This window comes from Corvus moneduloides, chromosome Z (genome assembly GCF_009650955.1).
Source record: "Corvus moneduloides isolate bCorMon1 chromosome Z, bCorMon1.pri, whole genome shotgun sequence".
NCBI classification, from domain to species: Eukaryota; Metazoa; Chordata; class Aves; order Passeriformes; family Corvidae; genus Corvus; species Corvus moneduloides.
In genome coordinates this window covers 12,660,685-12,677,719 of record NC_045511.1, presented here as the reverse complement: position 1 = coordinate 12,677,719, position 17,035 = coordinate 12,660,685, and the positions used below count along the sequence as shown (strand labels likewise).

Here is a 17,035-nt window from a genome sequence, read left to right as displayed (position 1 = left end):
ATATAACAAAATATAGTATACTAATTCCAAGTGTAAATTTACCTTGAGAGCTCATCAGAGTTCTGACAATACAGCTTGTAGGCCAGACCAATTGAAACAGAGAGCTTCCAGTCCCCAAGTGTGTGTGCTAACCACACAGCCTCTGGAATGAGTCCACCAATAAAGAACAAATCAAGAGCATATTCAGGTGTCCACACAGATGAAAGGTTCTGGTCCCCCACAGCTCTGGTAACCAAACAGTATTGCAGTGGAATGACACGAGGAGGTAAGTCTGTGACATGAAAAACACATTTTAAAGTTTACATAAACCCGCATGCTATCAGATGAATAATCTAGAATTCATTAGTTCACATCGCTTGGGGATTCGTTTCAGTGTACTACTGCTTTTATTACTAATTTACTTTTATTAGAGGCACACTATGAAAGTTTATCTGCAGCAGGCACAGGGAGCTCATGCAATGGTATAATAGTGTGCTCAGAATAGGCTATTTTTCTGCTTAATAATGTGGGATATGCAAGCAAGTGCAAAACTGGAGGGTTTTTTTACTTTAAAGACTTAATCACACTGATGGATCATTTGCAAATATTCCTGATATCTGTAGGATATGCCAGAGGGTACACCTGAGATAAATGGAAATTCCTAGAGTTTTCCTAGTGTACCCACATTGTTTGTACTCATTTTGCTACTTACTGCATAAGACAGAATGTTAAAATGCATTTTTGAAAAAGAACAATACATAATATTCTGTGATTCTGTGATTTTAGGAGAATGTATAGAGACAAACTTCAGACAAATTTAATATCTCCTTCTTTGTTTAGATTTAGATTTTTTTTTCAAGGTTTTGCTTCCTGGTTCTCCTGGAGAGGTGCTGACCAACATGAATTCTAAGCAGTTATTTGCATCTCTCACAGTTTCTGTTTTGCTCAGACAATTGCATTACTTAGGAGATATTCAGACTAATCCAGCTCGTGCAACTAATTTTACCACGATTTTCTCACCACATACATCAATCTTTGCCTAATCAATATCAAAATCAAGGTTTTATTTTGTAGGTTTTATTTGAAAGCTGTCTAAATAAAGCGTCCAAAAGACCATGAAGAAAGAAGTAGATACCAGTGCATGCTGTAGTACAGAAACGTTAAAAATACTCAATGTATTCAAATACACTACAGAAAACATAATCAATCAAAGTAAGTTAACATTGTAGAAAAATATATGGGATTATAATATTAACTTAGTGGTAGAGTACTTAAAATACTTTCAAACAAATCTTTATTCCCACAAACATTTGAAAACATAACTCTGAAAATAAAAATTTCCTAACAAAGGAAATCTTTAAATGGAATATTGCTGAAATCACTCACTGTGATAAATAGTAATTCTCAGAAAAAGCTGAGAAGCAGGACTTAAACTAACAAATACTACTTGGGTTCAACACCAAAGCAACTTGACATTCTCACTTGCTTTGACAATATGGTATCTGAAGCATTTTGGCTTCCAAGAGCTTGACTTTTAGATAAGCAAAAAATGCTTTCCTCTGGCTTTTCAGTTGGGGTCACACTGGATCACAGATCCAATTCAACTACTTCTTAAGCACTGCTGTTATCTCACTTCTGGGAGGATCAAAGTCAGTCAGAGCCAGATCTTCAGGCAAAATTGTGACAAAAGTTGATAAAAAGGCTGAGGTACTTAATGCCTTCCCTGCCACAGTCTTTAGTAATAAGACCAGTTTTCTGATTAATAAACCCCCTGAGCTGGAAGACAGGGATGGCAAACAGAATGAAGACCCCAATCCAAGGGAAAGTGGTCAGCAACTTCATACACCACTTAAGACACTGTAGCGGGTTTGCTTTGTAACCGGGCAGAAACATCAATTTAGTGCAGTGGTTTGGTCCAAAATACTCATTACTGTTTATCTTCTGTGAGATAAGAATAAGGAGAAATGCAAAGCAGGGACCAATCTTGAAAGAATATAAAGAAGTTTATTAACAGACCTAAAAGAAGAAAAAAAAAAATCATACCACACCTTCAGAACACTTCCCCCCACCTTTCTCCCTTCTCCAAGTGACAATGTAAAAAGACAACCCTTAAGATGTTCAGTCTGTTTATCACTTCCATAATAACCTTGTTCAGTCCATTTAGGAAGAGGAGTCTCTCTTGTTCATGCTATGAAAACATTATCACAACGAGACAGCCGCCCACTTCCAAATAACTCTGTTCAGTCCACTCTGCTCGCATGTGAGTCCCTTCCCCCAACTTGCAGCTTTTCCCACAACTGCTTTCGAGGGTCCACTCTTGAAGGATTTTGGGGTACAATTTTAAGGTTGAGCCCTTCAGAAACAGAAGTTCTCTTCACCCATCTCTGGGAGCATTTCATCTCTAAGAACAGAGGCCCTTCTCCTTCCCTGGGAGCAAAGGGTCCTCCTCATCTTCATCTCCAGGACTATCTCTGGGAGCATCTCTAGGAACCGAGGTTTTCTCCTTTCCCGTGCGGAGCAAAAGTCCTCATCGCTTCCATCTCTCCCTGTCCAAACTTCTCATGAAATTACAGCTGCGTCAGCATCTGCCTATCTCAGCACAGGTGCTTTTGCTCACGAGCTGAACACTCCACCCCCCATATCTTCATGAAATTACAACGGGATGCTCTGATATATCATAGCTTTACAACAGAATTTCAGCTTTAAGCATCTCCTCTTTCTCCTCCCTCAGGTTTTCAGCTTTTCATAGCACTAAAAGGGTTAATCTCACCTAGGCCTTGCAGCTGGAATGTTGCTTATCACTGTCGGTCACATGCTCTCTGCCGGACAGCAGAGCAGCTTTAGCTGAATCTTGGCCGCACTGGAGAAGGGGAGCTGAGCCGCTCCGGCTGCCCACAGCAGGGCTGTGGGGGGGTTCCATGGGTGGAACAGGGCCCATCGGCTCCAGGATGGCCATGGCCCAGCCCAGCCTGGCCTGAGCCGGGCCCGCTGGGCCTCGCATGGGGCCCACAGCCACCTGTCCCAGCACTGGAAACGAGAGAGAGCTCTGCCTGGGGTTTGTTTATTCTTAAGTGTGGATCACAGAGGCGGTCACAACTTTAAGTGGCTCAAAGAATTGTCCATATTCAAACTGGCCAGCTGATAGGCTCTGTCAGGTCACAGAGGAAGCTGTAAGCACCCCCCTGCAAGGACATCACTTCCGGGACTATGCTTGCTAACCCATGACAGACACACACAGTTCTACTGGGCTGGATGGGATGCACCAAAGGGTACTGAGGGAGAAGTACTCACTAAGCCAGCTTCCATCATTACCAACAGTCCTGGCTCACCAGGGAGGTTCCAGCTGACTGGAGGTTGGCAAAAGAGACACCCATTGACAAGAAGAGCTGGAAGAAGGGTCTGGGGAACTACAGACCTCTCAGCCTAACTGTGGTGCAGGGGTGTCACGGTTTAGCATAGTTTGGGTTTTTAGTTAAAGAGGGCTCCATCAGCCACAGAAGTGATTTTTTGCAAAGAGATGCTTACAGCTTCCTCTAGACCCGACAGAACCAATCAACTGGCTAGTTTGAACATTGGCAACTTTTTAAAGCCAGTTAAGAAGCTTGATACACCTCTGTGATCCACATTTAAGAACGAACAAACCCCGGGAAAGCTCTTTTTCTTCCAGCTTTTGGACAGGTAACTGGGAGCCAAGGGAGCGGCCCAGCTGGGTCAGCCACGGCACGGCTTGGCTGAAATCTCAGCTGCTTCTGCTCGCTGGACACCCAGTGCAGCCCCCTCAGTGCGAGCCGGGCCGGCCGGGAAACAGCCACCCTGGAGCTGTGTGGCCCTGCTCCATCCACGGCCCTGTTCCCTCCGTGGCCCTGCTCCCTCCATGTCCCTGCTCCAACCACGGCCCTGTTCCCTCCGCGGCCCTGCTCCCTTCACGGCCCTGCTCCCTCCGTGGCCCTGTTCCCTCTGTGTCCCTGTTCCCTCCGTGGCCCTGTTCCCTTCACGGCCCTGCTCCCTCCGTGTCCCTGTTCCCGCCGTGTCCCTGTTCCCTCCGTGTCCCTGTTCCCTCCATGGCCCTCTTCCCTCCGCGGCCCTGTTCCCTCCGAGGCCCTCTTCCCTCCGAGGCCCTGTTCCCTCCGTGTCCCTGTTCCCTCCGTGTCCCTGTTCCCTCCGCGGCCCTCTTCCCTCCGCGGCCCTCTTCCCTCCGCGGCCCTCTTCCCTCCGCGGCCCTGCTCCGTGCAGGCAGCCCTGAGGCACGGCTCGGCCAGCCCGGCCCTCGCCCAGCGCGGCCAAAATTCATCTGAGGCCACTGCCCCACAAAGATCATGTGACCAACAGTGAGAGGCAAATTCCAGCTGCGGGGCCTGGGTGAGATTAACTCTCTTAGTGCTGTAAGATTGTCCAGAACAGATGAAGCCTGCAGACATCAATCCTCTCCCAAGTCAGAGGATAAGGAAAAGTGAAGCCACGTGAAGAAAACACCATAAAGACACCAAAGTCAGTGAAGAAGGAAGAGCTGAAACCCTGAGGGAGGAGAAGGAGGAGATGCTTCAAACCTAGAAGCTGAAATTCTGTTGCAAAGCTATGGTGATGGACTATGGTACATCAAAATACCCACTGTAATTTCATGAAAGGATGGGGGGTGGAGCGTTCAAATTGCAATTGTGAGCAAAAGTATCTGTGCTGAAATAAGCAAATGTTGAAGTAGCTGTGATTTGATGAGAAGCTTGAACAGAGAGAGATGAAAGTGATGAAGACCCTTGCTCCCAGGGAAGAAGAAGACCTCTGTTCCTGGAGCTGAAGATGCTCCCAGAGATAGGTGAAGAGAACCTTTGCTTCTGAACAGCCCAACCTTAAAATGGTACCACAGTAGCTCAAGATTGGACCCTCGAAAACAGTTGTGGGGAAAGCTGTAAGTTGGGGAAAGGGACTTTCACATGTGAGCAGAGAACCAACCCGGGCGGCTGTCTTGCTGTGACACTGAAGCCATAAGGGAACTGTTCTTGTGGAGATGTCTCCATAGCATGAGCAAGAGAGACTACTCTCCCTAAGTGAACTGAAAAAGAGATTGACTGTCCCTCTATTCAGCACTGGTGAGGCCAGCTTGAATGCTGGGTTCAGTTCTGGGCCCCTCAGTACAAGACAGACATTGAGGGGCTGTAGACTGTCCAGAGAAGAGCAACAAGGTTGGTGAAGGGTCTGGAGCACGAGTCTTGTGAGGAGCAACTGAGGGAGCTGGGGGTGTTTAGCCTGGACAAGAAGAGGCTCAGGGGAGACCTTATCACTCTCTACAACTCCTTGAAAGGAGGCAGGCTGTAGCCAGGTTGGGATCCATCTTTTCTACCAAGTGACAAGTGATAGAAGAGAAAATGGCTTCAAGTTATGCCAGGGGAGGTTTACACTGGATATCAGGAAAAACTGCTTCTCTACAAGGCTTGTCAAGCATTGGACCTGGCTGCCCAGGAAGGTGGGTTGAGTCTCCATTCCAGTAGGTATTTAAAAGATGTGTAGGTGCAATGTTTAGGGACATGGTTTAGTGGTGGGTTTGGCAATATTAATGGTTGGACACAATGATTTTACGGGTGTTCACCAACCTAAATGATCCTATCTGTTGGAACAAAAATTTTATCAGTTATACCTTGTTTTCTGTTTCCTACTCCACTGAAAAGCTGACTTGATCATCAAGTTAAAGCGTAACAGACATCATTGATACACATGAGAAAAACTGTAAGATTTAAGCAACTAAAACTGCTTGCAAAAAAAAATACCTTGTTTGATGTGAAGTGGATGAAGGATGTCAACGTTATGTGGGGGAAAGATATAGAGTAGCTGCTTTGTGAAATAAGCAGCCATGAATCGTGCCATGGATCGAATCACAGCCATGGCAGTGTCAGTATGGATGCTGGTTACCATCCATAGTTCATGCTGAAAATACTTGGTATCTAAAAAAAAAAAAAAAATCAAATTATAACATTATGAGAAAAATTATTTTGAATCTGAATGCTAAAATTATTTACTCACAGGTTATAAAACATTCTTTTAAAATGAGCAAACTTACTTAATTCCTTGACAAGCTTTCAGAACTTACAGAGTTTAATCTTTTACACTAATTACACATTATACTAATATTAGAAGACTTTTTTACTAGGTTTTTAATGACTGGAGACGGACCTCTAGTATCCAAATTTAGACCAGCACTGAGTCAAAAAAACACTTGTTCAAACTTGGAAATTCAGATTTCACTTAGATTTAGACTTTGTAAAAAAAAAAAAAAAAAAAACCACAAGCACCTGCAAAAACATCCCACTGTCAAATTAGGACTGGCAGCCAAACTAAAATCTGCTATTTTTTCATGTTGCATCATAAAAAAAGTTAATATAAAATCAATTCACATAATTTCCCCCTTATTTTTCTTATCCAAAGTCTTTCCTTGAGAGGATTAGAGTCTAAAATTATTTAGCAGGACACTACAAGACAGTGAGAGTTGTCTAAACACATATTACAACAAGTGCAGCTGAAATATCATCTGCGGATCAGAAAAAGGTCTTTAAAGTCACTGAAAACAGTGTAAAGAGAAAAGCATCAAAAGCTGTCAAGTATGCATGTGAGGGCAGAGAAATTAGACACTAGGTTATTCAACAGTGTCAACATACCTTATCACACTTTTAGGTAATATAAACATACCGGAAAATTTTTCCATCTGACTTGTGGAAAGCTGTGATCGCCTTAGAATCTCTCTTACCAGATGATCACAGAGTCCCTGAGCTTCAGATATGTTATACTGATACAGGTGACAAAACAGTATTGCAAGATAGTATCTACGCTGAAGAAAACATGCTCTTTTTCCACCTGCATTAAAAGATTTTTAAAAAGGCAGAAGTCCAATTGGAAAAAAAAACAAACACAAAAACAGATGCAGCAAGTGAAAGTACTAGTTCTTTCCTCTCCAGAAACGTATCTACAGAAACATACACTTTGTGGAATAGAAATCAGGAGCAGCTATTTTAGAGTATGATCCTTCTGTACAACCTCTAAATCCCTAGTAAGTTACAGCTCATCCACAACATTTTTACTTCTGCAGATATAGCAGTTTTCAAAACAATACTATGCGTAACTGTTGAGACAAAGATAGGAGAGCTTAAGGAAGCCTAGACTTCAAAGAAAGAATGCCTAAACCACAGTGGAGTTACTTCAGCATCAACCAAGCTTCCAAGATTCTGAAGTTTTTCCTCAATGATGTATTCCTCTAATAACCAGCAGAATAATTCTAATAACCAGCAGAAAATTTTCCCATGATGCCTGGAAAGAGACTGTGGTATATCTGTTTCAAATCAACTCTTATGAAAACTCCTGAGAGAAGTTTTGTTACTTTCCAAACACTAATTCTTTTTATTTTACAGCTATTAAAGGAATTGACTTTTGTTCATCTTTTTTTCATTGTCTCTTTCTTGCTCACAGATATATCTAGAGCTTTTCTGCATGGAATACTTCATAATCACAGGAAAGCACTGGTATCAAAATAGAAATTCACAGACTTTTCTCAGAGAGCAACTAGTCTGGTGTCTATTCATCCCATCTTGATTTCAAATATGTGTCAGACCCTTTATGTGTCTCATCCCCTTTTTCTGAAGGGCACACAGAGTCACAAATGTAAAGTGATTATACAACTTACCCCCTCCACCCCCAAAGATTTTATCCCTTACCTTTTATCTTGAGTTCACAAAGAGATCTTTTCCAAATGTCCACAGATTCTCTGTATGAGCCTAAAAGGAACTGTTCCTCACCTATAAAAGTGACATATTAACAAATTGAAAGCTCTACATAGTTACTTTTACATGTACAAACACATATGCTCTTATTTCAGTATCAGAGATTCACTGAAAGCAGAATGAAACATGTGAGTCCCCAGTAAACTTCTATTCTCACAATTAAGTCTAAATTTTGAGTATCTGAGAGAAGATGACTTCGAATACTCCTCACCAGGACAGGTAATGTAGGAGCTTTCCTCCAGGAGGAGCTCATGCATTGTATGGAGTGTTGGAGGAAGAGGAGCTAGAACTGTCATTTAAGGGAGAGAAACCAAGAACATGGCAAGGACACAGAATCGTAGAGGGAGACATAAATGGGAAGCTGGGCTTAATAGTGTAGAAGTCAAAAGGAAGGCAGAACACAGGACAGTAAATTTTAAGAAATTAGGCTACAACTATATACTGCTTGGAAAATAAATATGCTAGATTAAGTCAATTATCTTAGGTTACACTAATTTAGATGCTTACTTGAAGCTGACTACATTTGTGAATACAACATGCTCATGCCCATGATGACCACATAGAGTAAACAAGATTTCTACACAGAAGAGACAAATTGTGATGCCCATTTACTTCAGCAGAAACAACACAAAACAAAGGACATAAGAATTTTTCAAGTTCCGAAGTTCACTTTTTAAAAATCTGGTAGTCACTCATTGTTATTAAGTTGGACCTAATTTGCCTAGTGTTCAATTAATGTTTTTACAAACCAGATATAGAATTCATCTTCAGATGTTGTTCTAATGTCACTCCTGAAGACTGAATGGTTGCTTGTATATGACTTAAAAGCAAGGAGACAACAGAAGCCTCTTTTGCATTCTTGTTCACTTTTCTTTTCAGCTGCACTTGATACCAAAGCACTTTCTTATATAATAGTCGCCATAGTACAGTCAACCTGTAATTCAAGAAATACAATATTATGGAATCAAGCAAGAACTAACAAAGTTGCTTACATCAATTTCTTACTTTCTTTTATTTTGCATTATGCACCTGAAAATTAAGTTGTATCAACTACTTTCTTGACTTCAGTGAGGGGGAAAAATGAAACACTTTTTGCCTCATTTTTGACTAACAAACATTAATTCTTCTGAATTTTCTTAACACAGCAATCTACTTTAAGCATCTAAATGCCCCCAAAATTCATCTCCTTGCTAGCTAAACAATAGGGAAATGAAATAATCTCACACAGAGAAACCTCAAAACTGGTATCAGCATCTTTATAAACATGACTGAGTAGAAAACAACTAAAGCCTAACACAGAAAAGCAAAGACAAGAAAACAAGACTGCAGAGCATGGTTTTAGGGCTGGCAAGTCCCTGCTGCCTAGCACAGTCCTATTAGATGTACCTGCTCAGATACATAATAAGTTTAACAATACAAGCAAATACACATTGTTAGACACTCGAAGAAGCTTGCACAAAAGTGCAACACATCTGAATCTTCAAGTACTACTGGGCTCATAATTAACACATAAAGAGTCAAGTCATATGCACAGTCCTCAGCACCTGGAGCACAATTAATCAAAAATACGGATTATCTTCTTGGAGACAACTGAACCTTGCATATCAGATTTGCAATGAACACAGTACTACATTTAAGGATTATTTAAGAAATACGTTTTACTGTAGTAGGACTAAATTTGTGAGTTATAATGCTTCTTATATTCTAAATCTCTGGAAAGAAGAAGCCTGCTCTTGTGAATAACACACTTTTATTAATTTGAGTTTTGCAGTATGGAAATACACCAGTGATACCAGTATACTTTCCCAAAAGTTGGACAGCACACTTAAGTGTCTTTCAACTTTATGTGTATGGAAGAAATAGCTCTGACAGTTTAGTACATTTCCATAAATGGGTTTTTTTTATTGCTGAGACACCACATCCATAATGAATAAAAACTTTGCTGACTAAATTGACATTATTGATATATTGCATATGAGCAGACTCTTGCTCCATAGAGTTTGAAACTGGAAAGAGTGAAATGCAAAAGAGGCACTTAAACCGTCTAAATTTTTGATATCTGATTTGATGCTGCACTACCAGGCCTGGTGTCAGCTGTCAACTCATCAGTTATCGCCAAGCTGATTTGCAGTGACAGTATAGTCACCACAAGCAAACTATATTCAACTATAGGTCTGAGCCTTAATCTGCATGCTTTAATTGTTTATCTTTTACCTTCCATGGAGTAAAATGCAGGAAAAAAACCCAAAAGGGTATTGCAGTTAATAGTTCAACTCATACAATTTTTGTTCCATCATGAAGAACCACTTAGGTTGGAAAACACCCATAAGATCATTGTGTCCAACCATTAACATTGCCAAGTCCACCTCGAAACCACATCCCTAAACACCATAGCTACACATCCTTTAAATACCTACAGGAGCGGAGACTCAACCCACTTTCGCAGGCAGCCAGCTCCAACGCTTGACAACCCTTTCAGCTACTGTGGGGCCCAGACCTGGACGCAGGACTTGATGCCTCAACTAGTGCCAGGTACAGAAGAACAGTCACTTCCCTGGTCCTGCTGCCAGGACTCCATTGGCCTTTTTGGCCGCCTGGGCACACACACTGGCTCATGTGCACCTGCTGTCAACCAGCACCCCAGGTCCTTTTCTGCTGGGCAGCTTTCCAGCCCCTCTACCCCAGCCTGTTGATATACTGCCTGATACAGTGCCTGCGGTGCTGCCTGGGGTTGTTTTCATCCAAGCGCAGGACCTGGTACTTGGCCTCATTGCACCTCATAGCATTGGCTTCAGCCTATCAAAGCAGTGAGTCCAGATCCCTCTGCAGAGCCTTCCTGCCATCTAGCAGATCAACACTCCCACTCAACCTAGTGTTATTTGTGAATTGACTGAAGGTGCTCTCCATCCCCTCATCCAGATCATTGATAAAGATATTAATCAGGGCTGTCCCCAATACTGAGTCCTAGGGAACACCACAGTGACCAGCTGCAGCTGGATGTAACTCCATTCACCACCACTCCCCAGGCCCAGCCACTAGCCAGCTCTTAACCCAGCAAAGAGCACTCCTGTCCAAGCCATGAGCAGCCAGTTTCTCCAGGAGGAAGTTCTGGGAACCTTTGTCACAGGCTTTACTAAAGTCCAAGTAGACAGTACCCACAGCCTTTCCCTCATCCATCAAGTAGGTGACCTGTCACAGAAGAGACCAGGTTGGTCATGCAGGACCCACCTTTCATAAACCTGTGCTGGCTGGGCCTGATCACCTGGTTTTGCTGTACATTTTTTTTTCCCCATGCAAAGATTATTCATACCTTTTTTCTGTTTCTGTGTCACGGTTTACTTGAGGAGGCTCTCTAAGCAGAGATTTCAGTGAGCTGAACTGCTGAGTAGTACTGTCATCAAGAACTAAGAAAACAGGCACAGTGAGTGAGTCAAGTTCCACAAGAATGTTACTGTCAGGAGATGAAAAAAAATTCTCGTACTGTATTACACATACTCTACTTAGGGTGTGAGAAACCATTTTCAAAAGACAGAAGCATGCCAAAAGGTTTTTTGAGAACAACTGATCTTGTCGCTGTATAAGCATCAGTTTTAAAGTTTCTAATGTCAGTTTTGCCACATGCCCAGTCACACTGGCTCTTGAATGCCAGTACAAGACAGTCAAACACTGCTGAAAATATTTCAGGACACAGTGCATCCATTGAGTGTTCTTCACAGACTTGTTTGAAGACGCATCCTGGTTTAGCAAAGTACATTTCACAAACTGAACAATGCTGAAAAAGTGGATAATGCAGTTCACTGTGTAATTCAGTAACACATCTTTCTCTTCTGTATTTTTTGAAATCCCTATCTGCCATGCACCAAGGAGGTTTTTCTGAATGGAATATAGTTCCAATGATGATTTATCTTTCTCTTCAATATCATCTTCTGCATGGATGGTATCAAACATTGATGCAAATTCTAAGCAGCCTTGATCAGCTTTACTAACAAACGAATGGATTCTTTGGTTATAGAAGCTGGAAGGGTTATTGCAAAACTGCTTTTCATTGTCTGATTCTTCTTCATGGTCCTAAATCAGACAAGCAAAAAATCAACAGTTTAATTCAAGTTTATTATTGATAGAGAGAGAGAGCATAGACTGTTATGAACCAACATTTAGTGAGTCTCACAAATGAAATTTTTATGCTCAATTACCTTGCTTAAATGCTAGTACATTTAATAAACTGCAATTTCATCTCAATCTCAAATTAAATGTCGTTATTTGCAAAACAGTTGGGCAGACAGAAATTAAATTACCTAACAACAAAATTACACTGCCAATACAGCAGTAGATACTATATGAGAAAGTGAAACCCTGTCCTTCATTAAGCCTAGAGTACAAGACAGAGATTTTGCCAGATACCTGTAAGATATAAAAGCTATTCAACAAAAGCTCAAAAGCTTCAAAGAACAAACCAAAATGCAAAAGCATGAAATGAAGTTGGGAAAGGCTCTTCAATAGCTATGATCACAGGGCCACTCTTCCAAAAGACAAATACAGATTTTGGAACTGATTGAAGAACCCTCTAAAACTGAGGATAAAGGTAAGTATCTTATTTACTAAGGATAAGACTGTTATTAAAATACTCTACAGCCCCATACATTTTATTATAAAGTGAAGCTAAAGTATTAGGTTTCCAGGGAGACCTTACAGGACCTTTCATAAAGGGGGCTACAAGAGAGCAGGAGAGAGACTTTTACATGGTCAGGTAGTGATAGAACAAGGGACAATGGTTTTAAGCTGAGAGAGGGCAGGCTTAGATAAGGTATTAGGCAGAAATTCTTTACTGTGAAAGTGCTGAGATTCTGGAATGGGTTGTCCAGGGAAACTGTGGCTGCCCTATCCTTGAAGTATCCAAGGCCAGGACGTGTAGAAGGTGTCCCTGCCCCTAGAAGAGGGTGGAACTGGATGATCCTTAAGGTCCCTTCCAACACAAACCATTCTATGTACTGAAACACAGTAAATTGATATATATATAGATTGGCACATACTCCTCCAAAAGTGAATACATACTGAAGGAAATATTATGCTTGAAAAAAAAAATCAAGTATCAGTTGAAGAAAATAGGCATGTTCCTCACACCTATACAGAAAAAGAGAATTTAACCAATATTGAATTATTTTAAATACATGTAACAAGAACAAATAAACTTTTTTTTTTTTTAAAAAAACCCTGCTGTTATTTCCCCTTATAATACCTTAAACTTGTGTAATTTCACAATTGTAAGTGGAAAAATGCCATTAAGTACCAGTAAATCCATGGTTTTCTCATTCATTTCTGTTGTGTCCTCCTCCAGGAATCTCGGAATGGTGGAGAAGATAGAACTTTGATTTTGAACTTGTTTTAAAAGACTAGCTTTTAAAGACATCAGTGATCTTAAATACCAAGATCTCCCTTTAGACTAAAAGAAATAACAACAACAGAAAACATATTATCAGTTTCTAGCAAGACAGACACTTTCTAAACAAGTCAAGGAAATTGGTGACTGATGTAAAAAGCTCCAGTTCAAAAGTCCCAGAAAGACAGGGAGAACAGGTCAGCAAGCATCTGTTGCACAGAAACAAACTATCACCTCACCATGCTTTGGGGAGCAGAAATCTCTCACACCAGACAACTTTAGTTTGAAAGAATTTGCTTTCTTGATGCCTAGAAATTTGCCTGTATGTAGGATTTTTCTGCATTTTTACTATACGTACCTCTTTAAATCCTCAAGCTCACTATTCTAGCTTATGCAGGAACACCATGATAGCTCACTTCTCCAAAAATCCAGAACAGAAACTGAATTGCAACTGAGAAGTTGCATTCTATCAGCAAATGCAAGTATTCTGAACTAAGTATCTGTTATATCTTATGTGGTCAGCAACGGTGCCAGGACCTCTTCCCTCAATGGTTTCCCTTCTCCCAGACTTTGCTCAATTTAGAAGTGACAGAAAATTAAACAGAAATGCTTTAATTAAGCTTTAATTGCCACCCTTGACTGAACAGCTAGTAGACAAATACATGCAGAACCATTGGGACAAAGTTAGAGAGGATTTACAGAATTCTTTCTGCATCATTCTGAAAGGGTGAGTTTGTCAGAGCAGCATAATGCCTCTCAATGCCCTGAATCAACTCTACAGATGTAGAAATCCCCGCTTCTTTTAGAGTTCCAACAAAAAGTAATATAGTGACAATTAAGACTGTCCCACCCACTATATTTTACTGAAATATCACCCAGACATCAAAGGAATAAAATTTCAGTAAAACTGTATTCATTGTTTGGCAGATCAACATGTTTAAACAACTTTATAATTCAAAGGTATTCAGTCTAGATTTTACACTTTTTCATGCCCACGAAATTTTTTACTTAAAGCCTGCAAAACAGTTCATAACCCTACCTTGAAGTTCAGCAAATTCTGATGGATATTTTCAAGCTGTTGGGTTGAATCAAGCAGAAGGGATCTTATAAATCCTGATGGCGAAAAGTTGTTAGGAAATCTTAGCAGTGTTATCATATATCCATCAGAGACAATGAGGTAGGGTAGTCTTGGATGTGAAGCAACAGAGAATCTCTGTCTCATGAGGTCACATTCAGAATCTGAAGAACCAAGAGACTGGCTGGAGTCTTGACAGAAAGAGCGGTGCTGTCTAAAATAGAAATACATCAAAAATTAAGAAGCAACTATCATATGTAATAATCACAAACAGGAATAACTTCATAACATGTAATACCATGCACTCTACTATCCAAGTAAGTCCTTTCAGAATCCTAGCGAAGTGTCTAAACTTTTGCAGGATAAGTGCTCTGGATAACACTATTTATGCTTGCAAGACGCCAGTATTTTACTACAGTAGCAACTTCTTTTAATTGAAACAAATTTAAAACCAGCTTTCAGTATTCATTTATTATTTCATTAGTAATAATTGTACTTTTTCATAATTTGACTTTAAATTTCTATATCACACTTTCTGATCTAGCTCTTATTTGTTATGACAAATACTGGAATATGAAATTTGAAGGGTTACGCTAAGAAAGTCATATATGAAAGACAAAAGAATCCTGAAAATCTGACTCTCACAATTTCAGCATCAGTTAGGACATTCAATAGAAAAATTCTATAAACACACAAATCTTCTGTTTCAGAAAGGTCTTCCTTATACAGAAATCCCTCCTTACTGAGTTCCAGAAAACTGTGTAACACATGTATTCTATTAGCCACCTAATACATTGTGTTTATTTGAAAAAAAAGTAGCAGCATACATTCAATATCTCATCATAATTCATGTATTTTAATACATTTTAGTATCTGATTTTTCAACCAGATAGTGTAAGAAGGTAGTATACCGCTTTGAATGCTTTCACAAGGTTTTATATTTACACACTATCTGGTTTAAGGCATGCAAAATTAGTAAGATTTTTAAAAAATAATTAAAGCTAAGATGCTATCTTGTTTTCTCTATTTGACTGTGTTACTTTCAGTTTATACTAAAGCGTATTTATCACCTTCTACTCTCTCATGCACCCAGCAGCATAATCTCAGAATTCAGATCTAGAAAATCCCAAAACAACATTTTTAAAACTACCTAGTTTCTGTCCATGCAAATATGTTATTTACAATATCTTACATCAGGTTCTATACATAAAATTAAACAGTGAGCAGAGAAATAGCACTGGATTAAAATAAATTTGAACTTTAAGCACTTTCTTAAGTTTCATTTTTTCTTCTTTCATTAAAAAATGCTAATTTTAATTACTAATAAATTCAAACAGTTTTAGAAAAACAAATCACTTTATGTATACTTACATTGTCGCAATGTCAATTTTCATCACGACAAACGCATTATAAGAAATAGAAGAGAACTATGAATGAGAAACAGATATTGGAAAGACACATGAAAAGCAAAAGAGTGAATTTGAAAGATTACATTTATGCAAAATTATAATAAATATGATAGAAAGTAAGGTAACACCATAAGACAGAAATATATAAACCTTTTCAAACCCTTTTACCTGTATGTTATTAGTGGATGAAATGGAATAAACTGTGCTGGTCCAAATTCTACAGAGCATCCAGAAGCAATTAAGGTCAGCAATTCACCCATACATGTCAATAAAATCAAAGATCCACGTTTTAACATGCAAGCCAAGAAAAGGCTATCAGGAGTCCAACACATATCGCCAACCCAGTAAGATCTAAATTGGGCAGGTAAAAAAATATTTTTTCTCTGTCAAATTTCTGCATCAGTTAGGATAGTTATAAAATAAACAAATAAGCCATAACACAAAACAAAAAAATCCACAACAGCAGGAGAAACAGCATCAATTACTGACCTGATGAATCTGGATGGGGTCATGCTACTCTTGCTACTACAACCTCGAAGGCTACCCGAAACAGTTACAAAATTCAACGTATTTAAAAATAAAACCTGAGTTGCCTAGAAAGAAAAAATAAATGTAAAGACATCATAAATGTTTGTATCAAAATGTCATTATTGTAAAAAAAATGTCTACTATTTACTTATGCATTATATTTGGTGTACTGGTAACATTACTATACATGAAAATGACATTGCATTTCAATATTTACTACTATGTGAATATTTATTAAATTCTACACCTTGTTCAACACTTGAAAAATAACTAAGGATTATGATATACTTAATATATGACTCAATAGTCTTTTTAACATAACTTTTTCTAAAACACTCAATGTAAGATCTGTCTTCTTTAGTCTTTCTGGTAATTAACAACTGGAGGTTTGAAGGTTTGCATCATCCCAGCTTGGTACATCAAATAAACTGGTCCATGCTCCCCATCATCATAAGCATTAAAAAGTACATTAAAATTTGACCTCTGAGTTGTTAATAGGAATAACACTATGAAGTGGGAACTCCAAAACATGTTAGGCTGAGGCTTGACTGAGAATTGATGCCGTTTCCTGGTCTCAAAATCAAGAGTCAAACACAGTTAGAAGGGAAAACGGGATTTTACCTTGGTATTTATTTTAAGGATCCTTAGGTGCACACGTCCAGGTCGAATGCACCGAAATGCACACTACGGTGCCTCCCAAAAGATCGGGTATAGCATTGTAGGTTTTACTAATTAGCTTATCTATCAAAGATTCCCCAATGAGAGGCTTGAATGAGCCCCCCCTCCCCAAGGAGCCTTCCCCTGGATGGTTCTATCTTGGTTTACAGGATGTGTTCTGGAGAGGACCTTGGGGTCTGGGGCACACTAATCCCTAGCTACAAAGCTTCTAAAATGTTTAGTCTCTCAG

General features: G+C 39.8%; 1 protein-coding gene across 10 annotated transcripts in view; it reads right to left on the bottom strand.

Annotated features, from left to right (window-relative positions):
* Positions 1-17,035, bottom strand: part of CPLANE1 (ciliogenesis and planar polarity effector 1) — a 60,247-nt gene that overhangs the window by 37,501 nt on the left and 5,711 nt on the right. For 7 of the 10 annotated variants that reach the window (XM_032095543.1, XM_032095548.1, XM_032095549.1 and 4 more), the window contains exons 8-17: positions 16,090-16,193; positions 15,769-15,951; positions 14,156-14,405; positions 12,976-13,179; positions 11,050-11,807; positions 8,489-8,673; positions 7,674-7,754; positions 6,655-6,819; positions 5,739-5,912; positions 43-271 (exon numbers count right to left, since the gene is read on the bottom strand). In XM_032095543.1, coding sequence (XP_031951434.1) covers positions 43-271; positions 5,739-5,912; positions 6,655-6,819; positions 7,674-7,754; positions 8,489-8,673; positions 11,050-11,807; positions 12,976-13,179; positions 14,156-14,405; positions 15,769-15,951; positions 16,090-16,193 — 2,333 coding nt within the window. Of the gene's footprint in view, positions 1-42; positions 272-5,738; positions 5,913-6,654; positions 6,820-7,673; positions 7,755-8,488; positions 8,674-11,049; positions 11,808-12,565; positions 12,861-12,975; positions 13,180-14,155; positions 14,406-15,768; positions 15,952-16,089; positions 16,194-17,035 lie in introns of those variants that run through there. The other 3 variants (XM_032095544.1, XM_032095546.1, XM_032095550.1) reach the window with 2 other exon arrangements.